The 23,161-nt window shown below is 35.0% G+C and overlaps 1 protein-coding gene across 4 annotated transcripts in view; it reads left to right on the top strand.

Moving 5' to 3' along the window:
• The first annotated feature begins 828 nt into the window (after positions 1-828).
• The window catches only part of C8H12orf50 (chromosome 8 C12orf50 homolog), a 32,541-nt gene continuing 10,208 nt past the window's right edge, over positions 829-23,161 (top strand). For 3 of the 4 annotated variants that reach the window (XM_047742218.1, XM_047742217.1, XM_047742216.1), the window contains exons 1-7: positions 907-1,152; positions 3,517-3,636; positions 3,992-4,112; positions 20,225-20,383; positions 20,827-20,904; positions 20,987-21,100; positions 23,024-23,134. In XM_047742218.1, the coding sequence (XP_047598174.1) occupies positions 1,099-1,152; positions 3,517-3,636; positions 3,992-4,112; positions 20,225-20,383; positions 20,827-20,904; positions 20,987-21,100; positions 23,024-23,134 (757 nt within the window). In that variant the 5' untranslated portion in view covers positions 907-1,098. The other variant, XM_047742219.1, reaches the window with a different exon arrangement.

Raw genomic sequence — 23,161 nt, 5'->3', positions numbered from 1 at the left:
AGAAAGTTCTTACCAGTTAGCCTGTTTTACTTAACTAAAGTGAGAATCCATATGCCTTTATCTTTTTAATTTCCAATTCAAAGTACATTGCATTTTAAAAATACATTTTGATCTACTATAATCTGTCATCTCTAAGGCAACTTCTAAGTCACCTCTTATGAGTAATTTTATTAATTTCTGCCAGGTTTTAGTTCTTTTAGTAAAGATATTAAGATGAAGAAAGACCTCAGTAACTGCTGATTGAAATGTCTCATTCTGGGAATCAGAGTACTTTGTCTTCAACAAATTCTCAAAATTTATACACACTCTGGACCTTTCTGCTCTAGGAAGAAGCTATTCCTCCTTTTATGATGGATGAAAAATGAATGGAATATAGCTACAAAATGAATAAATAGTCCAATTATTTTCAGGTACCTATTAAAATAACACAATCTGAATGATTTTTTTCCCAATTCAATGGATAGCAGTGAGTACATATTTAAATAATTTTATTTATTATCTTGGAATATAGATAGTATATTTACCTATTAGAAAATTTGAGTTTGTTTCCAACCCATATATGGAAATGAGATTTAGAAAACAGCTATTTACTTGTGAAATACTTAATACTTTTTAATTATGAAATTATTAACTAGCTTATACCCCAAAGTCAACCAGAACGTTAAAAGATAACATATCTTATTTTTACTAGCCTATTTGGTTAATATACTAGAATTGAGGAAGAGAAATACTACACAGAATTCACTAAGGTAGGCCAGCCTACAGTTACAGTTACGTGTGAGGTCATTTATGATGAGCAAACAATGGATTAGGTAACAATCAGGAAAATTCTGGAAGTTTGAGTTTGTGTGCTTACTAGCAACCACTTTCAACATTTCTGCAAAGCTAGAGAAGGTATCTTCTAATTTAAATTTCTTTAAGAATTATCTATTGTGTAATATACTGTCGACAGGAGGTCAGTTTTAAAGGAATACTACTGATAGCCTGAAAGACTGGAAAAGAAATTCTTTTTCCCCCTTACACACTGATAGTTCTTATATTTGCATTCCTGCAATTCTTATATTAAAAAACATTGGATTAGCAGCAAGAGAGTTGAAAATGGCAGAAGTTGGGAATGACTGCTATTTCTTTTTTAATTCCACATGCATAAAGGTAAATATTATACAATTTACGGTACTTCACATACTTAAGCTTTTTAGTAGAATGAAGGAGGATATGGCAATAATTTGTATTGCTGAGTCAAAATTTATTCTTTTCCTGAAAAATACATATTTAAAATCTGAAGTAAAAGCTTATCATGTAGTTTTGACATACTGACTTTGAGGAAATTAAAATTATGTTATAGTTTCAAACATATTGAAACATTATATGATACATCATACTGTTAGTTAATATGATTCCAATCATGTTAATTCAAAAAGTTAAATTCAGCTATCAAACTTACTTTAATAAATCGAATTGATTCCTTATTTGGAATTCATTAACCCAGTTACTGAATTTTCCCATTAACAGTGTAACAGCAAATATTTGATAATATGGAAAAAGGAAAAGAAATGTTATAAACAAATTAGCCAAATATGAATTCAAGTTTATAAGTCTAAATGGGAAAAAGATATTAAAGAGATTAGGGGGGTGCCTGGGTGGCTCAGTGGGTTAAAGCCTCTGCCTTCGGCTCCGGTCATGATCTCAGGGTCCTGGGATTGAGCCCCACATCAGGCTCTGCTCAGCGGGGAGCCTGCTTCCCTTCCTCTCTTTCTCTACCTGCCTCTCTGCCTACTTGTGATCTCTGTCAAATAAATAAAATCTTTAAAAAAAAAAAAAAGAGATTAGGATTAATGGCTCTCAACGAAACCAAATGTAGAAATTTGGAGCTTCATGTTGATGCCTAAATGAAAGACACATTGTGTCTGATTTGAAGTATTTTATCTCTGCTAGGAAGCCTGAATGGAGTCAATCTCTTTGACCATTTGAATTTGATTCACTTTTTTTTTAATTCAGTTATCCACCTTACAGTACATCATTAGTTTCAGATGTAGTGTTCAATAATTTATGTTTCTTATACACACAGTGCTCACTTATTTGCCTGTCCTATTATGATTAAACCTAGAGATGATAAATAATAATGGAATTTATATTCTATGTATGCAGAGAGTTTTGTCTGTTTTACTGCTGTATCCCCAAGTACCCAGCACCATGATCGATGGGTGGTAAATTCTCAATAAATAAATGAATACATAACAATAATAATAGCAACCACAATACCTTCTTCATATAATTTTTACAATCTGTGAGGGAGGCATTTATTCCCTTTTTACAGATGAGGACACTGAAGCACAGACAGGGTAAGGACTGTGTTAACTTTTGTTAACTATGGACAAATAATGGAACCAGGAATTCAAATATGGGTTTATCTAGCCTTGTTCAGTATCTTTTTTTTTTTTTTAAAGATTTTATTTATTTATTTGACAGAGAGACAGATCACAAGTAGGCAGTGAGACAGGAAGAGGCGGTGGGGTCGGGGTGGGGAGAAGCAGGCTCCCTGCTGAGCAGAGAGCCCAATGAGGGCTTGGTCCCAGGGCCCTGAGATCATGACTTGAGCTGAAGGCAGAAGCTCAACCCATTGAACCACCCAGGCGCCCCCCTTGTCCAGTATTTTGTATTATGTGATCCACAGATCCACTTTTAAAAGGGGGAAATTGTGAAGACAGGAGTAAAAGGGTGAGAAAAAAATAAGAAAAAAACATGGAACATATATCAAAAGACAGAACTTCCTGGAATATTTTTATTGTATGTCATGCAACTCTCTGTCAGAAAGACAGCAGCCTGCAGCTTTTCCAAGCGTGGGCCTATGTGTAAAAAACATAGAATTTTTTAAAAAATGTAATAGCAGCCCATGAAAATAATCAACATCTGCTTTTGTTGGTATATGTATATATATTGGCACAATTGTTTATCTTATAGACCAAGGGTATAAAGGATATACATTTAATGTAGCATAATATACTAATTACTTAAAATTCCACAGTAATATAAAGTTTAAGCTCCATTCACTTTCCCTGTAAAAACACACTTGACGGTTATCTCCAATAGACTAAGAAAACATTATCTAATAAAGATTGATAACTAGAGATCATTTCCACCATTTGAATATGGCTTGTGATTTTTAAACAAAAACCTGGCCTTTTCCAGAAAAAGAAATGAAATTGTTCTGTCACTGGATTGTGATCAAGAATATCAGTGGTGTCATATATTTATTCTGAATCATATGGATTAACTGATAACCAAAAATAGCATTTTATCAGTGACTTGTTGCTTGCTCTGCTATATTATATCCTCAGTCTCTGACCAAAATTAAACAGATTTGCTAAAATTTAGACTCATGACCTTATTTTGTAAAGTATTTTTTTGTGATTCTAATTTGATGTCATATTTTCCCTAATTAGTTAGCAACTTACTGTTGTTGAAGACTAACACTACTACATTGAATTTTCTATACTGTTTACTTTTTCCTTGCAGGGTTCCCAGTGCCGATTCCGACACTGTGAAGAGGCCCTTGGCAGTGACACTGTGTGCTCATTATGGAGAGAGGGAAAATGTTTAGATCCACTTTGCAGATTTAGACACATGGAAATGCAGGTAGAATTACTCACCATCATCATATTTCTTAAAAGCATCTCCCTTCAATAAGACTGAGCTATGTACTCTTACAACACAATAGAGAAAAAAAAAATGATTCTTTCTTTCACTACTTACTTTTAGGCATTTTGCATGCTGCTCAACTTAAATGCTTATAGAAAATGGTAGAGTATACTTTAGAAATATCTATTGTATCTTTTACATAGCATAGTTTAGAAATACTGAATCTCAGGAAACACATGATCCTAAGTTAGTAATTGGGATAGTTTTGTCACATTGTACTGTGTTGTAGCACATTTTGTTTATTTTGAATGTGGTATCTGATCATTACATTTCCCCCCACTCCTTTGTCTAGCAAAACTGCAGCATTTCATGCTTCTGGGAAACTCAGCCTCTTGGTTGTGTGAAGATCAGTTGTATCTTTTATCACAGCAAACCTCGCAATATCAATGGATTATTTTTGCCACCAAGTAGCAGTGAGTATATTTTTTAAATAACATATGCCATATAATGTGGTTTTGGAATAGCAGCATAGAACGATACACTAAATAAAGTATGGCAAAACGAGTGTGGTTTAATAGCCAATGGATGGTTTGGGATGATTTTGCCAAGAAATATAAGTTAAAGCTTAGAATGAGCCATCAAGTAGCCACAAGATGAAGTGAAGAAAGTAAGTTACATTTTCTCCATGCATATCGAAAGTGGACTTTACTCATCTGAACGTGAAACGGCTACCGACCTCACTAGGCAGAGGGAAACTGTGTCTCTGCAAAGCGTCATACAGCTGGAGCCAAGCTTAGAGGTCACCCCTTGCTGTTGCTCCCTGGGGATGTGCAGAAACTTGTCTTGCAGGTAGGGAGAGCAAGGGTATGATCTGAGCTGCACACTTCAGCTTCTAGAAGAAGAGCTATATATGTGGCTCTTTCTAAGCTTCAACTGTGGAGAAAATGCAATCCCATTGCTGCAAAAGCTCTGGCACAATTCAGTCTTCCTAGATGGTACTGGGACTCTATTTTTTGGTGATCCTTGGCCTAGATTCTGGGAAGAGGCTACAAAAGACATTATTCCCTCAATCAGTCAGTGGCAAGAAGCCTGCTTAAGAAGTTGGAACTTGTTTCCCTGGTGCTATAGCACTCTTCTGCTATGGCTCTCATATTTTTCAAGATGGAATCCTTCCAGAAACAAGCTTACAAGATAACAGTCCTTTGGGATCTGAAAAATTGGCTTCAGGTGATTCTTTGGCAAATGGTAAACATTAGGTCCCCTTATTATGTTCTTTTGGAAAACTCTGACCTCATGGTGTTCATCATATATACAATACCTTAATCAGTGATTCTCTTCCTCACTAGACTGTAAACATCATGAGGACGGAGTTTATAACTAATTTCTTTAGCAATCCTCTCCGCAGTGTCTAGAGCACAGATGTTCAGTAAAACTGGATGAAGACATAGATGGATGGGGATGGATAGATGACTACTGAAACTACTGGGGACCCACTGCAGGGAAAGTGATTGCACCTACTAACTGATTAACTTGGCTTCATTGGTTTACACAGTGTAATTTTATTTTACCAGGAATGTTGTATTAAATTCCTTCTATTCCACCAATAGTTTGCTTCTTAATGGTCTATGATAAAATTAGCTATCTTTGGAATAGTTCTTTCAGGACTAGAGGAAAACATCCTGTACCTCTGTGCAGTAACTTTTTTCCTTCTGTCCAGACACGTTTCTGTGCTCTAGGAAAAAGGATTCAGCTTCCAGATGGCAGGGAATTAATGAGCTTGTTCGAATTATGTATTGAACTGCCATATCATCTGTTCATTTCAAAAATTATCTCAACACCTCAGAAAGTATAATTTGATCTTTTGTAGACCTGATCTTTCCTACAGTATTTCCAGGAATACCTATCTACCAAGATTCACATTAACCCAAACTAGGACCCATAAATCTTCTCACCTTAAATGAAGTTTACATTATAAGGTTGTACCTTTATTAAAATCAACCTGTTTTATGTTTCAGTAAGTGCATGGAATTGATAAATTCAAGGTGGGGTTATCACAGTTTTCTGACAGCAAAATAGAAGTACCAATTCACATATAGCACTGTGGAATTCATATATAATTTTGTCCCTTAGGTTAAAATAAAATAAAATTGAGACATTTAAATATACAACCTGTAAGAATTTCTAGGGCTTCTGCTCAAGGAATTGAGACCCATCGTGAATTGGAGCCATGGCAATGCTATCTAAGTCACCAGCTGTGCTCTCCCAGAATGAGGTGCTTGCCAAAAGCAATTTTTCAATAGTCAATTTGCCATTGTGTGTCATCTTTAAGCACTAAGTGCAATTATCAAGAGTTCTACATTTTTTGTCTGAGAATATAAAACTCCCAGTTAGTCTTGCTGCAATTTAAACTTTAATCTGCTTGCAAATTAAAAGAGGTTTTGGACTCTTTTGAAAGAGACTTCATTTAAATATTGCTAAATCAGTCATTTAAAAAAGAAGCTTAATCTCTCTGGTTACCATGCTCAAGTTTAAAAGTAAATAACTACAAAACCAAAAGATAACACTAAGAAAACATAATTCAGTTGATATTTGGTGGACATCTCTGAGTACATTTCATATTTTCTTTGCAAGATGGTATGTATTCTTTCTTTCATGGTATATGTGAGAGGTTAGTGTATTCAGACAAACTCTGTGGTGAAACGTCTGAAGTTTTGTTAATGACAATTTATTCACAACACAGTTGCTCAAACACTGAAGCACATTCTCATCTTCTTGCCTAATTGCCATGTTACTCTATAATGAAAAACTGAACAGAATAATTTGATTCTTATTTTTTTTCTAAGTCAGTGTTCTTAAGGTACCTTGGATAGCTGACTATCTGGCCAGTTGAAATGAACTTTAGATCACCTCACTTTAGAAGATCTAGCCTGAATAGATATATGTACGTGATCTTTTTATTCTAAGTCTTGGCAAACCACTGCTTACTAGATGGTTCCTAAGTAGTTTAATAAACACTTCGTCTTGAATATTTGAGTTGGTGAAATAGACTAATTTTTTGTGTGTGGGGGGGGTGGAAAATAATTGTTAATGGTTATAAGAGGGAGGAAAAACCTGTTCAGCTCAATTCTTTCCTTTTTTGGGCAGAGGGGGGTGAGTAGAGAAAATGCCATAAGCCACACAGTGGTGATGCATGGAACAATTTGTGTTGGGATGTTTATCCTGACTAGACACTGTATCTGTTGCATCTTTGGTCCAAAGTGCTTCTGACAGTACAACAAAATAGAGGCAAGTACTGAAATGTCAGTTCTCTACACCTAACATTTGTTAGTTTCATTTGGGTCTGAGACCTCCACAGACTTTAGGACTGTATAAACTAAAATTTTATGATTTAATAAAAAATGAAGTAAGGTTACGAGAAACAAGAAAAATCTCATATTCAGTACTTCCAAATAATTTCTTATATTTCCTTGTGGCAGCACTGTGTTGGGCACTTTGCATGCCTCACCACAAAAACCTGCCAAATACAGATGGGGAAACTGAGGCCTAGAGAAGCTAAGTATCTGAGGCACTGTACTTGAATTCCCAAAAACAATTCTGTCAGACTCTAAGACTCTCTATGGCATTTCAAGAATATGTCATTTCTTTTGGCCATTTTAATGGACTCAACCATAAGACCTCCTCATCTGGCTTCTTCCTTTTGAGAGGCTAATTCTATTACCCTACCCTGCAGCCTTCTTTTTAAAGCTATTAAGATCCTTTGCATTTAATAGAAAACTCCTTTTTTTTCTCCTTTAATTTGTAGTAAACAGTGGACTTCTAGCATTTCTGAGTTATGTGTATTTCCATAAATAAGGTTTCCTCTTTCTCTTCTTTTCTCTACTAATTTGTGGCCACACAGTGGAACCTCTTCTTTTTAGTCATCTGAAGCCCAGAAGCTGAGGTACCATCATCTGGTGTTCACCTTATCTGGAGGTCCTCAGCTCTGACTTCCAATTATAATTACTGTGGGAGCTTAAAAAAAAACAATAACAACCAAAAATTAACAATAAAAACAACCCCAAAAAGTTCCCAGTCACCACCCAGACCACCAATTAAACCAATCAGTGTTAAGCCAGCCTTGAGTGTACTTTTTTACTGCAACATTTTATTTCAAATTTTTTTAAAAGAAAAGTTGCAAGAATAGTTCAATGAACACCCATCCATGTGCTCTTAACCAGATGCACAAATAAACATTTTGTCAGATTACTTTCTCTTTTCCCTCTATTGTTGTTACATACATGTAAGTATTGTATTACATACATGCATATACTGTACCAATACATTCTTATCCCCTCTTTTTGGAATCATTCAAGTGTTAGTTGCAACTATTAGACATTTCATCCCTAAATACTTCTGTATATATCTTCCAAATTTATCTCCTGCATAAATACTCTACATACAACTATCATATATAGGAGGAAATCTAACAGTGATACGATACTAATGTCTGATAGTCAATCCACAGTTTGTACTTTGCCAAAAACGTTTATTATAGTAGTGTTTCTCAAAATTTAATATTCACAGAAATTACTCAGAGATCCAGAGATCCAGTGAAATTGCAGTTTGATTCAGTATGTCCAGGCTGGGGCTTAAGTTTCTACATTTCTAACAAGCTGTCACACAATGTGTTCCCAGAACTATGTGTTGAAGAGCATTGCCTTATAACTATTTGTTTTGATTTGTTTTTTTCAATCCAGGATCCAATTAAGCATCATTTATTGCTTAGTTGTCATATCTCTTTAATATCTACATTTCTTTGTTTTTGTTTTTTTCCTTTCATATTGTTGACATTTTAAAGAGTTTGGTCTAGTTGCTTTGCAGAATACCCTTTAAATGGGAATTAATGTTCATTTGTTTTCTGTTAATCAGATTTAGATTAAATATTTTTTGCAAGAACTCTACAATATATTATAAAAGCTATGCAAGTGTTCTTAATGTCCTAATCAAACTATTGCATGAGGGTGTTCCCAAAGAATTAGTGAAAAGTGAAGAAAAAGAATTGGTGAGGAGCCTCTGCTCTGTGAATTATACAAAAATAATCACCATTTTTACTCTTTCAAGCAAAGGGAAGGATAGTACCCGATTCCCAAAGAACATGAATAAAAACAACTTATTTGGTTAAAAATAACTAAGTTATTCAACCAGAAGATTCTTATAACCTCCATGTTTTGCCTGTGCATTTGTGTTTTAGTCAGGAAGGGATTTATAGCAGGGAGTAGTGCATTATGGTGATGCATGTCACCTAAGTGAAAAGAACTGGATTTTTTTTGGAAAATTGACTAAGCACAGACAAAAGTTGTTTATTTTAGAAATATCTGGGCATGACATGGCAGTATAACATATGGAATAAACAAGACTCTCTTGGTTGAAAAGTAATGATGTCCTGTTAACTGTTAAGAAACTCGTTCCCCTCCCTGTCCCCACTTCACCAAAATCAAAAACAAAAACAAAACAAAAAGCATTTGCTAACTTCCAGAGAGCAAACACTCCTACATGAACAATTTTCAGTTACCAATGTAACATCAGTAGGCTTGCAAAATAGCAACTGGTTCTCATTTGCTGATCTGAGCCCACTCCAGCACACCTCTGATTTTAAGAAGACAGACCCGCCTCAGTTGGATTTAAGGGAAAACTGGAAATTATTAGCTCATGTAACTGAAGAGATAAGCCCAGAGCTGACCTCAACCCCCGCTGGATCCAGGGTTTCCTTCACCAACTCTTGGCTCTGCACTTCTTGGCATTCATATGTGGGGGTTGCCCCAGAAGCTCACATCTGGATCCTGGAGGCAGAATAAGCAAGGATGGAGAACCCTGAGTCAGACTGGGTTAAAATCTCAATTTGCCACGTACTTCCCAATAACCTTGGGCAATGTAATACCTCTGTGGCCCAGTTTTTTCATCTATATAATAGAGTAATGAGGTTGTTTTGGATATTTTTGGATATTTGATGAATTAATATCTAATAGTTTAGATATCTGCCAGAATACCCGGCGAAGAGTAAGCACTCGGTAGTCTCATCATCATCATCATTATCATCATCACCATCATCATTTTAAATTAACCTCTAAAGAAAGAAATCTTTTTCAAGCTAAAGCTAAAGCCTTAACACTGAACCTCATCTAATGACGTGGAAAACATGTTCATTCCTAGGAATGGTTCAGGCCAAGGGAATAGCTAATCCTGAGGTCTAGGATGTCATCATCACTCAAATTAAATGGATTAAAGATGTGGAAAATTTTCCCAAAGGAAAACTAATGTTCTTTGCCTCAAATGAAGGACGAAATGACTATGCGGCAAACAGACACTGATGTTACTACACAATATTAAAAAAAAATCTTTTTTCAAAGTGTTAGATGAAATATATCTGATCACACCAAGATTGGTCTTAATGGCATGGAACTATGCTTTGGGTAGAAAAATCAAGGTGACCAAAATGATCTATTTCTGTAAATTCATAGAAAATACATTACAGTACTTCCTTGAAATACAAATCCCATGGGAAAGTTATAGTAAAACAGCAAAGGTATAATAATAAGTATCAAAACTCTTAGCATACCGTTGTTTTAACCATTATAGAGAAGGTAAATTTAACTGTCTAAATGAAGTTTGTTTTTTGTTTTTTGTTTTTTTTTTTTTTGCATTACTTGATTACCAAGTAATTCACGTGAATTATTTTTTCCATATTTTAACTGGATAGTTTCTGATCACTAAATATGCTGTTTTTCCTATACTGTAACTTTCTTCTTCTGAGGTATATTTTAATACCCTCAATGGAAAGGTATAATGAACTTTGGTCTTTATTTTTGATGAACTATTCCTTAAAACACTTTTGATTAGACTCATCATAAATTTAAATAGTTGCAAAAGTTCCAACATTTTATCAATACTGACACCTCGCAATTAAAATTTAATTGCCATATGATTTGATACTCATCATATATTTTTTAAAATTTAAAAATAATCTCAATCAAAATTCATATGGGTCTTAAAATTTATGTAGAAATTCGAAGAGCCAAGAACAGTCAAGTCTGCTTGAAGAACAAGAAAATGAGAGTGCTTGTTTAACCAGATATCAGGGCCTACAGAGTGGTAGAGATTAGAAGAGTGTCCTATTCACCAAGGGCTAGCCAAATTAACAAATGGAATAGAGTGAGAAGCTGGAGATCCCTGCAGAGATGGATACCTGATTTATAACAGCTCCGATCAATAGGTAAAGGATGATCTTTTCAGTTAATGAGGGGAGAATGAATTCCTCTGACACCATAGATAAAAATCAATTCTAGGTGAATTATAAGCCAATATATAAAAGGTCAATCTTTAAAGGTTTAAGAAGGTAATAAGAACACAGAAAATATTAACTATTAAAGAAATGATGTATAAATTTGGATACATTAAAATAAAAATTTTTATTCACCAAAAACACCACTGAAGAATGAAAAGATAAGCCATAGAAGGGAAGGAAATATCTGCAGCATATGTCGTTACACGACTGCAGCATATGTTGTTACATGACTGCAACAAAGACTTGAATTCAATATTTGAAGAAAAATCAAAAGAAAGAGAATCTGGAGAACCTAATGAAACAGGTTTCTCTGTACAGGCATTATCGGCATTCAGGCTGGATAGTTCTTTGTGGTGGTGGCTGTGAGGTGGTGTTAGGAGTGTCGGTGGGGACTATCCTATGCATTATAGGAGGCTTAGCAGCATTTTTGGCTCTTACCCTTGAGACGGCAAGAGCATCTTCCTAATTGTGACAGCAAAAAATACACCCAGCCATTGCCAAATGTTCTCTAGGGGAAGGAGTAAAATCATCTCTGGTTGAGAACCACTGCGCTAGGACATGTAGAGAAAGCATAAACAAGATTTTGAAAAATAAGAAATCTAAATGTCAACCAACAAATGAAAATGTGATCAATTTATTAGTAATCAAGGAAATGCAAAAGGAAATCACTTTGAGATACCAAGCACACCCATTATGTTGGCAAAAAGTTTAAATCTACCCACTGTTGGTAAAACAAAGGGTATTAGGAATTCTTGGGCACTGAAGTTAGTTTAAACTGAAACAGGCACTTGGAAAAACAGTCTAGCATGATCTCATCAAGAAAAAGTTAGACATAATTTAGGCCAACCAAACTTTTTTAAGCATATATCCTAGAAAAATTCATTCCCATGTGTACCTGGATACATGTAAAAGAATGTTCACAGCACCTTTTTTTGGTAATGTCCAAAGGCTTGAAAATAACCTAAATGTTCAATAATAGTGTGATATTTAAATAAATTGTGGCATATTCATTCAATGGATACTATAAAGTAATGAAAATAAATGAATAAAAGAAATATGCAAGCAAGGATGCATCTTAGAGTTAACATGTTGCATGATGGAAGACAGAAAAAAGAACACATACTCCTGATTCCATTTATAAAATGTTCAAAAATAAGCAAAATTAGGGGCAAGTGGGTGGCTCAGTGGGTTAGGCCTCTGCCTTCGGCTCAGGTCATGATCTCAGGGTCCTGGGATCGAGTCCCACATCGGGCTCTCTGCTCAGTGGGGAGCCTGCTTCCTCCTCTCTCTCTCTCTCTGCCTGCCTCTCCACCTACTTGTGATCTCTCTCTCTCTCTCTCTCTCTGTCAAATAAATAAATAAATAAATAAATCTTTAAAAAATAAGCAAAATTAAGCTTTATTTTTAGAGATGCACCCCTAGTAGTGAAACTATAAGAAAAACGACAAAGTGATTATTAGAAATCAGGATGAAGATACTTATTGTAGGCAATGGAGAAGGAAAGTGATATAAAGTGCTAAAGACAGGGACTATTACGTTTTGACATAAGTGTTGGCTTTGTGATGTTTATTACATTGCATATTTTATGATTTGTGCACACTTCTGTACATGTGTTATATTTGACAGTTTTCAAAGGGCAATAAATACTTTAAACATTTCTTTAAAAATTAAAAGAAAACTTTCCTTTTCTTAAAACTACTATTTTCGGGGCGCCTGGGTGGCTCAGTGGGTTAAGCCGCTGCCTTCAGCTCAGGTCATGATCCCAGGGTCCTGGGATCAAGCCCCGCATCGGGCTCTCTGCTCCACAGGGAGCCTGCCTCCACCTCCCTCTCTGCCTGCCTCTCTGCCTACTTGTGATCTCTGTCTGTCAAATAAATAAATAAAATCATTAAAAAAAAACAAAAACAAAAAAACACAAACTACTATTTTCATTTTCTTCCTTCACAATTTTTTAAAGATTTCATCCATTCCTTTGAGAGAGAGAACACAAGTGCATGAGTGGCAGGAGGGGCAGAGGGAGAAGGAGAAGCAGACTCCCCTCTAACTGGGGAGCCTGACATGGGGGTGCATGCCATCACCCAAGATCATGAACTGAGCCAAAGTCTGATGCTTTGTCAACTGAGCCACCCAGGCACCCCTACTCTTTCACATTTTTATCCTAAACTAGTATTTTTATGCTTGAGTTTATTGATCCACCTGTCAATTTAAGTATAATAAAAATGTACATATAAGTTGAAATCTAAATTTTTGTTTTTTTTTTCTATGACAGTAAGGCTCCACACTATGAAATCTCATAGTCATTAACACATTTTAAAACACATTTCCTTAGGATTGTTATTATTAGTTATTATTAATACATAATTTATTAAAACAACATAATTATGCTGCACACTGATAAATAATTACTGCACATAAGAGTAGACTCTTATTGGAGAGGTAACTATTAATGAGCTAATGATCAAAATTATTCCCATCTGTTTATGAAACAGAAAGGCATATAGCTATAAGTAATATCCAGAACTAGCATATTATCCTAACTTTTCTAAGAGAGTGAGGAGATAGTTAATATTTTATAAGCTGGAATAAAGTAAGGCCTGATTTTAATAAGAACATTTCACAACATTATTTGATAAAATGGGTTTTAACTACCTGGTGGAATAACACTCAATTGGAAGAAAATAATTTCAAAATATTTTTTATGCATGAGTTTTATCTAAGATATCATGAATAATTTGGCAGTCCTGTAAATAATTACACCTGAATTTAAAAAACTGTGATTGTAGGTTGATGTTCAAAAATGTATCGTAAGGAGTTTCACAGATATATTCCTCAGTTAAACAGCAATAGTTGATGCAAGTTATATATTAAACAAAAAGTAAAGTGTCTGGAAATTGTCCTAAGGGCACAAAGCAAGAATTTATTTAAAAAATCTATTCAGGGCACCTGGGTGGCTCATTCAGTTAAGCATCCAACTGTTGATTTTGTTTCAGGTCATGATGTCAGGGTCATGAAACTGTGTCCCACATCAGGCTCCATATACAGCGCAGACAGTGTGGAGCCTACTCAAGATTTTCTCTCTCCCTCTCCTTCTGCCCCCGCCCCCGGACTTGAGCATGGTCTCTCTCTCTCACACACTAAGAAAGAAAAAAAGAAAGAAAGGAAGGAAAGAGAGGAAAGAAAGGAAAATCTATTAAATATCAGTTAGAACAACAAATCTTGGGATGCCTGGGTGGCTAAGTCAATTAAGTGCCTGCCTTCAGCTTAAGGCATGATCCTGGAGTCCTGGGATTGAGTCCCACATTGAGCTCCCTGCTCAGTGGGGAGCCTGCTTCTCCCTCTGCCTGTTGCTCCCTCTACTTGTGCTCTCACAAAAACCTTATTAAAAAAAAAAAAAAAAAAAAAAAGAATAGCCTGTCTGTGGTATTCGAGTCACCACCCACTCCTCTCCCACCCCCAGTACAGTGTGAAAGAAGTTCTACTCTATGTGGGTTGAGCCAAGAACACAGGGTGCACTCTACCTCCAGCTCCCTACTGGGGAATATGGTATCTTCTTGGGAGGAGCAGGCAGCTAGCATTTCTTATACTCCTCACTTACAGCTTCATGTTGAAAGAACTGTATTTTTCAGGCAAGAGAGGCTAAGAGTTCTGGGTCTTCTATCCAGGACTACTCATAGAGCAGAAGTTCTGTTACAGAGGTAGCAGGCAGAGAATAACAAGCCCCCAATTGTCCAACTGCCAGAAAGGGGCAAACCATAAATATCAGAGGTTACCAACCCTGCCCAGGGCCTGCTTATAAACCAGGGGTATCACTCTAAGAGAAGTGACTGTCCCTGTTCCCAATAATGGCACTGAGGTTTTGCTTGAGCGAGAGAGATAAGCTGTAGGGGCAGAGAACTCTGAAGCTCTCCAAAAGAGATCTGAATTTATCTGGAACAGAACAGAGTATGGGAAAGTTTATCATGGCATTCTAGAAAACAATTGAGAGTTTGGGGGTAAGCAATGATGAAGAGACTGGTAGCTCCATGAGAGCAACAAGCTAAATGATAGACCAGATAAGAGTTGAGCAAATACAACCAAGGGAAGAATTAAGAAGAGCTGTCCTGAGATTGGAACATACTTGAAAGATTGGCCTCAAAGACTACCTCTGCAAGGGGATCAGAACTTAACTGAATCAAATGGTGAAGCAGTTTATGCCCCAGTGCACTGATGGAAACAACAGAGGAATCAATCCGCAAGTAATGGAGTCTGACAGCTGGGAATGAAACCGACAGAGGTAGATAGCTTAACAGAGAAACCAAGGAAAGAGACAAAGAGAGTACTGGTGGAACCACTGTCATCCATGGATTTATCAAGCCTGCATCCTCTGAGGAGTGACATCAGGTGCTACACACTGTGGGAGAAAATAGATTTTTTTTTAAATAGTTCAACCAAGTCATTAAAATATTAAAAATCAAACAACAAAAATCCTGGGGCTAGGGGTAAGAAATCAAGATCCAGAGTTGCTACAATACATTGTGCAAACTGTCCAGTTAAAAAAAAATGAATAGGAATTTATGAGACATACAAAGAAGCAAGAAAGTGTAACCCATACACAAGAAATAAATGTAGGCAACAAAATGCCTTGAGATGGCTTGGATGTTAGAGTTAACAAACATAATTTAAGCAGTTATAATATGTTTGAAGACATACAGAAAACCATGCTTGATGTTAAGGTAGGTATAATGACAATGTCTCAATAAATAGAGAATATCAATAAATAGATACAAACTATGAAAAGAACTGAACAGCATAATAACTGAAAAAAATATTAGAGGGCTCAACAGGTTTGAGATGACAGAAGAATCAGCAAACTTAAAAACAGAATAGAGATTATACAGCCTGAAAAAGAGAGAAAACAGAAATAATGGTTGAAAATTCCCTAAATTCAGGGGCGCCTGGGTGGCTCAGTGGTTAAGCCTCTGCCTTCAGCTCAGGTCATGATCTCAGGGTCCTGGGATCAAGTCCCATGTCGGGCTCTCTGCTCAGTGGAGAACCTGCTTCCTCCTCTCTCTCTCTCTCTCTCTCTGCCTACTTGTGATCTCTGTCAAATAAATAAATACATCTTCAAAAAAAAAAAAAAAAAAGAAAGAAAATTCCCTAAATTCAATGAGAAATATTAATCTACATGTTCAAGAAACAACAAATTCTAAGTAGGATAAGTCCAAGGATATCTAAATCCAGACATATCATAGTTAAAGGGTTAAATGCCAAAAACAAAAGCAAATTTTGGAAAAGAACAAAATAAACATGATTAGTCACATATTAAAGGAACCTCAGTAAGATTAACAGCTGATTTCTCAGACATGTTGTAATCCAGAAGGCAGTAGGACATATTCAAAGTACTGAAAGGAAAAAAAAAAAACATATACACTTGCATTTGTATATAATTGTATTTTTGGGTCTTTGGCAATAAGAGCATAAAGGAGGCATCTGAGAGCAAACCTATATTATGGTAAGGACATGATACCAGGTGGTGGCTCAAATCCTTTGGAATAAATGAATAGAATCAAGAATGATAAATAAGAAGGTTAATATAACAAACCCTATAGATACACATTTTCTCTTCCTTCTCTCAGCTCCTTTAAAAAATACAAAAATTAAAGTAATATAACAATGTATTTTTGGGTTTGTAATACATATAGATAGAACAACAGCAGCACAAATTGGGAGGGATGGAAGAAGGAATAGAGCTATATAGGAATAACCTTATTATCTCTAGCGGGAATTAAATAATATAAATCTGAAGTATATTTTGAAAAGTTAGGAACTATATGGTAAGCCCTAGAGCAACTCCCCAGAAGATACCTTTAAAAATATGGAAAAATCATAAAAATAATTAAAATGTTACACTAAAAAATATAGAGGAACAAAAAAGAATACAGCAAGTAAAATGACAGATAAAAATCCAACTATATCAATAATAACATTGAATGTGATTTGATTAAAATACAATAAAAAGGCAGACATTACCAGATTAAAAATAAGGATTCAACTATATGTTATCTATAGAAGATACACTTTGGATTTAAATACACAAATAAGTTGAAAGCGAAGAATGAAAAAAGATATCCTATGCAAACAATTACAAACTACAAGGAAACAGAAGACTTGAGCAACTATAAAATAGCACAACCAAACAGACATCTATATATTATTCCTTGCAATAATAACAGAATACACTTATTTCTTAAGTGCAAATGGAACAGTATCCAGGATAAACTATATATTAGGCCATAAAATAAGCTTTAATAAATTTGGAATTATAGAAATCATACAATGCATGTTCTCCAAACATAATGGAAATAGAAATCACTAAGAGAAAAAAATAATGGGAAATCCACAAATATGTAGAAATTAAACAACACATCTATAACCAACCAAGAAATTATAAGGAAGATTAGCCAATGCTTTGAGATGAATGAAAATGAAGGAACAGAGTACTAAAACTCATAGGATTCAAGTAAAACCGTATCAAGAAGAAATTTTATAATTATAATACCTATTTTTAAAAATATGGTCTCAAATTAACCTAACTTTATACTTTAAGACACTGGAAGAAGACCAAAGTAAACCTAAAACAAACAGAAGGAAGAAAATAATAAATATTAAAGCAGAAATTAATGAAATAGAGAGTAGAAACTTGTATCCATTCTCTGATGAGTGGATAAAATATTGTGGTATATCTGGACAATGGATTATTGTTTGGATAAAAAAGGAATAAAGTATTGTTACAGGTGGCAGCATGGATAAACCTTGAAAACCCTATGGTAAGTGGAAGATGACATGTACGAAAGACCAAACACATATTGTATGATTCCACTTAGAGCAAATCCATAGAGACAAAGTATATTAGTGATTGTGTAAGACTAGGGGTATTTGGAAGACTGCTAATGGGAATGGGGTTCTTCTTCGGAGTGATCAAATGTCCTAAAATTGATTATGGCAATGGTTGCATAACTCTGTGAAAATACTAAAAACTACTGAATTGTATTATATTCATGTGGTAAATACATGGCGCATGAATTATACCTCAAGGAAACTTCTAAAAATGTGACTCTAAAATTTACTCTTGAATGTTCAGCTTATTTTTGCAACTAATGACAAGTCATGAGAATATCTACCGAGAATAGCTAAAAAGCTTTATTTGAAGGCATGTTTTTCCTTTTGAGTTTTTATTAGTGCTCTCCTTCCATTGATGGCAAGAGACTTTCCCCTTGAGATTTATATATTCTTTAACAATAGTTCAGAAGTGGAAGAAGCAAAAATTTTCAACCAAATTTCTTCAGTACTACATACTCTACTATGTATTTGAATTTAGAATGTTCCAACATGGACCCCAATAGCACTTTTTCTAATACCTTGTGTATTCATTTTCTGTTACTGCTATAACAAATTACCAGAGACCAAGTGGCTTCAACAACTCATTTGTTATCTCATAGTTGTAGTTTAGAAATTGCAAGCAGACCTCTCTGGGTTAAAATTAAGTTGTCTCCAAGGCAGCATTTCTTTTGAAGACTCTGGGAGAGAATCTGTTCCTTCGCCTTTTCCAGTTGCTAGAGGCTTTCTGTATTCCATGGTTCATATCCTCCCTCCTCCACCTTCAAAATCAGCAATGAAAGTCAAGTCCTCCTGACAACTGCATCACTTGACAGAGCTTCCACGGTCACACCACTTTCCTGGCTCTATTCCTCTGTATCTCTCTTCCATTAGTAAAGACCCTTTTGATTACCTTGGGCCCACCTGGATAATTGAGAACAAACAATCTGCCATTTTTAAGGTCAGCTGATTATGTCTTAATTCCACCTGCAGCCTTAATTCCTCTTTCCCATATATACATAGGTTCTGGGAATTTAGGACATGGACATCCTTAGGGGGGCATTATTCTGCCTACCACATCATGATTTTCTCCTGGTAGAAATGTGTATAAATTAAGGTAACAGAGAAAGCCCTACGGGTTTGAGGTAGTTTGGTTCATCAATAAAGGAGGATTTGTCTTTTGGGCAGTGTATTCTAGTATATTCTCGCATGAATGAAGGGCCTTTATTGTACAAAGTGGAGAGAAGGCTATTGTGAACTCAAGCCTGTTCTTAGGCTAACCAACTTTAGGGGAAAAATAAATGTGGAAATTAAGGATCTGGAATAGGATTCATTGATTTCAAATTATTGGAATGGCACACCTAAAATTTCCTATAACCCAGGACCCTAGTTAGATGATCATTCATTTGGGGTAGTGGTTTCCAAATGGGGCTGATTTCATAATTACCTGAGACTTTTAAAAAATGCAATTAGATTTTCAGGCTTTAATCCAGACTTGCTAAATTGAAGTTCAGAAAGCAGAGACCCAAAAGATGTTTTAAATTTCTTTTTTTTAAAGATTTTATTTATTTATCTGAGAAAGAGTGAGAGCACGAGGGGAGGATAAGGGCAGAGAAAGAGGGAGAAGCAAACTCCCGGCTCACCAGGGAGCCCTATGTAGGGTTTGATCACAGGACTCTGGGATCACGACCTGGTCCAGTGGCAGATGCTTAACTTACTTACCCACCCAGGTGCCCCTGTCTTGAATAATTTCTTTAGTTGATTCTGATAATTAGCCAAATTTGGTAACTACTCATTTAGAAAACAAAGGGGATCAAATTAGTGATAATAGAAGATTCATGTGTTTGCTAAATTTTTCTATTAATTGCTTTCTAGTTTTAAAGTTACAGGACATTTAAATATGACCTAGAGCTTTGGACAGTTTAACCAATGCGCAGCCAACAGAGAAATCTGAAAGTATCATTCTTTCTCACGTCCAAGTAATCATGCAGCCAGACAAAACTAGAACCATTGGATGTTTTCCTCTTTTGGGCATATATACTTTGCCATTATAAGCTATGCCTTATTTGAATTTGTCTATGTTAATTTGTTGTAAAGTGATTAATTTACTCTTATTCCATAGGTACAATCAATGTAAGAATACAGTAATACTTATGGTCACTTCGCATTTATACCAAAATTGTGATATGCCAAGTCATGGTTATAATTCCTATCTAAAATCTATGAATTAGTGTATTTTCTGCACCTTCCAGGCAAAATGTTGATATTTATTAGATTAATAACCTTTTCAGAAATAAGATAAGACACCTTTTAATAAAATGTGCAGTAAATTAGGAGGACACTGTTGATCATTGAACATGCACATAAAACGTATCTTAAAAAGACTGAAATTTTGCATTTCCTCTGTAGGTATCACACCACAGAAAGAGAGTCAGGAAGGAATTCCACCCCTGACCCAGAGTCAGGAACCCCTGAAACCTCAGGAGAATATATCACGACCCATTCACCATCCTTTAGTTTTAAAAACTAACTTTGAGGAAGAAGAGGAGGAAGGAGATGAACAAAATGGTTAGTAAGGCTTTTCTCAGATTTACAATGCATACTCAAAAGCCCTACTTTTTTTTTTTTACATATTTTTTTTAACTGTGAGAGGTTCATAACATAATATGTTAGGTAGATTTTGGTAAGAAAATAGATTGAATATTATTAAGTATATTTAATTCATTATGTTCCAATTTGTTCTATGTCTACACATGCTTATGATCATTTGGATTGGAGGGTTTTTGTTGTTTGATGGCTGGGAGATACATTTCATTTAAATTTGTACAGTTACTTAAACTGATTTTTGAAATATAGTAACTTGAGACATTTACCAGTATGCAAATTATTGATTTTAAAAATTTAAAAAAAAATCCATGAGAACAATGCCTGGGGTTTTTCATTCTGATGTATGTTTTTTCATATTATTTGTCTTTGGACAACTTATTTAAAAAAATATATATATCCTATAGATGCTTCTAGTTTATGGACAAAGACTCCTGAAGAGATTGAAGAAAAAAGAGCAATAAAGGAGATGTGTTACAAATCTGGTAAGAAATCAAACATTTGTGGATTTTCAAATGCTTGATGTGACAAAAACACTAACCCCCTACTTTTCTAATGGGAGATTAGGTGAATACTACAGATTCCATACTCCTCCAGATATTTCATCATCAAAAAGCATAGCCTCTACAGCAGACAAAGAAACAGAAAAACCTTTGGAAAATGGCAGTGAACTGCAAGAAGGTAAGGAATGAAAAGACAGCACTTCAAGGTGCTGTGTAAGAGATACTTGGTGTGATAGGCTGTGAATTATTTAGTAAGATGTAACTAGAGTTAAATGATAAATAATACATCAGAATTGAGAATGAGGAGGAAGTGCTTTCATCAGATGACCTATATTTAATAAAAAAAGCTGCAGTTAATGTAATTAAGCTTTCCTCATGGAGCTAAAGAACGAATAAGCTTCATAGGCGCATGGTGGTACTTCCCCCTCGCCCCCGCCCTGACCACGCAAGTCATTCTGTAAATAACTTGCTTCTACCATTTATTTTTCTTTGCAAATAAATCTCCCTGTGAAATAGGTGCATATTTTTCTCTGTGAATAGAAAGGACAACCTAGCCCTAGAAGGACAAAAGGAGATCAGAGAATGATGTTAGTGGCAGAAAAAGGATACATTTGTTCATTGAATGAGTACCTTTTGTATACCAGGCAATTTCAGAAGCAATGCAGGTGGATGATTCCAAGGCTGGGCCTTTCATGGGTCTTGTGTTTTGGTGAATCTTATTTTAATGTTGGTAAACAATTTGCCCTTGAAGGCAAGATAAATACATTATTTTCTGGATATAAAACCAGAAACTCAGTGAAAACCCATGGATGTCACGAGTTTATAGAGTTGTCTTGCCACTAGGATGAGCAGAAAAGTTTTGCTGCAGTAGGAGATTTGAATCCCTTTCTCTCCCTAAAAATTAAAAAAAAAAAAAAAAAAAAAAAAAAAAAGGTAGTTGGGGGAATCTCCCAACATGAAGATGAGGGTATAATGAAGTAGAGGATCAAGAGTAAAATGCCTGTCCTTAAAGTACATATGTGGCAAACTATTTAAACATATGGCGGTAGGTGGCAGCAACAGACCATTAGATGTTGGAATGACTGGCAAGACAGCCGAGAGGTGGGCACCCTAGCTGGAGAAGGGCACACTGCCCACATTAACTAGACAAGGACAAAAGAAAACAAAACAAGTTAGCAAGGAATATAAAAAGGGTAGATTAGAAAGATAATTACACGTACTTTCACTTTATATTATGGTTTTAAAAGTCTTTTGTTTTTAAATAATTTCAGTTAATTCATGATAGCCTTTGCCAGATTTCCCCAAATGTTAGTATTTTACACATTCAATTTTTCACTCTTTCTTTCTCTAAATATACACACTGTGTTTTTTTCTAAACACTTTGTGCAAGAGTAAGTTGCAGATATGATGCCCCTACATAACTCTCACATTGGTATAAATATCAAAATCAGGAAATTACCACTGATACTATATTATTTACAGGATTTTTTGAAATAAATTTCACCAGCAGTACCATCAATGTTCTTTATGGCGAAATGAACTTTTTTCCTGATTTAGAATCCAATATAGTATCATATGGTACATTAGATTATCATCTCTCTCTTATTCTGTTTTTAATAGTTTATTTTAAAAGAAAATTATCTAGAGATGTATAAGAAAAACACTAAGAATTATTTAATTCTGACAGTATGATTTTCATTTTTCAGTGGTAGACTCATACTTTTCACTCAACTTGATCATGATAAATAGATATAATCAAAAGAAATATAAAATTCATTATATGAAGAATACATGAAACCAGTTAAATATATTACACATACATAATAATGTTAGATTCTTTAAATTTTTAAGTTGCCATTTAATAAATAATCCACATAGGAAAGTAAACTTGCTTGTTTGTTATTTTCTTGATAATTACAAAATTTATTTAAAATTCCTATCAGTTTACAGTTCATCATATAACTATGCAAATAATACTTATATTAATTTTTGACTTTATACTGTCATCATGAATTCTACTTTAGACTTATATAAGTGCCTATCGCTCCTGGGATGATTTTCTTTTCTTTTTCCTTTGCTAATTTTTAAAAAAAATTTTTAGGGGATGGTCTTACAGTTCCAACAAAATTTAGCCTATTTGAAAGGCAAGGTGAGATAAAAGCATCGTTGGATAGGAAACCAAGGACTGACATTGCTGCTTTTGAAAATGGAGGTGAGTTAAGTTATTCCTGGTTGATTC

The sequence above is a fragment of the Lutra lutra genome, chromosome 8 (genome assembly GCF_902655055.1).
Source record: "Lutra lutra chromosome 8, mLutLut1.2, whole genome shotgun sequence".
NCBI lineage: Eukaryota > Metazoa > Chordata > Mammalia > Carnivora > Mustelidae > Lutra > Lutra lutra.
Note: the sequence above shows the minus strand (reverse complement) of the source record. Positions and strands in the feature narration are given on the sequence as shown.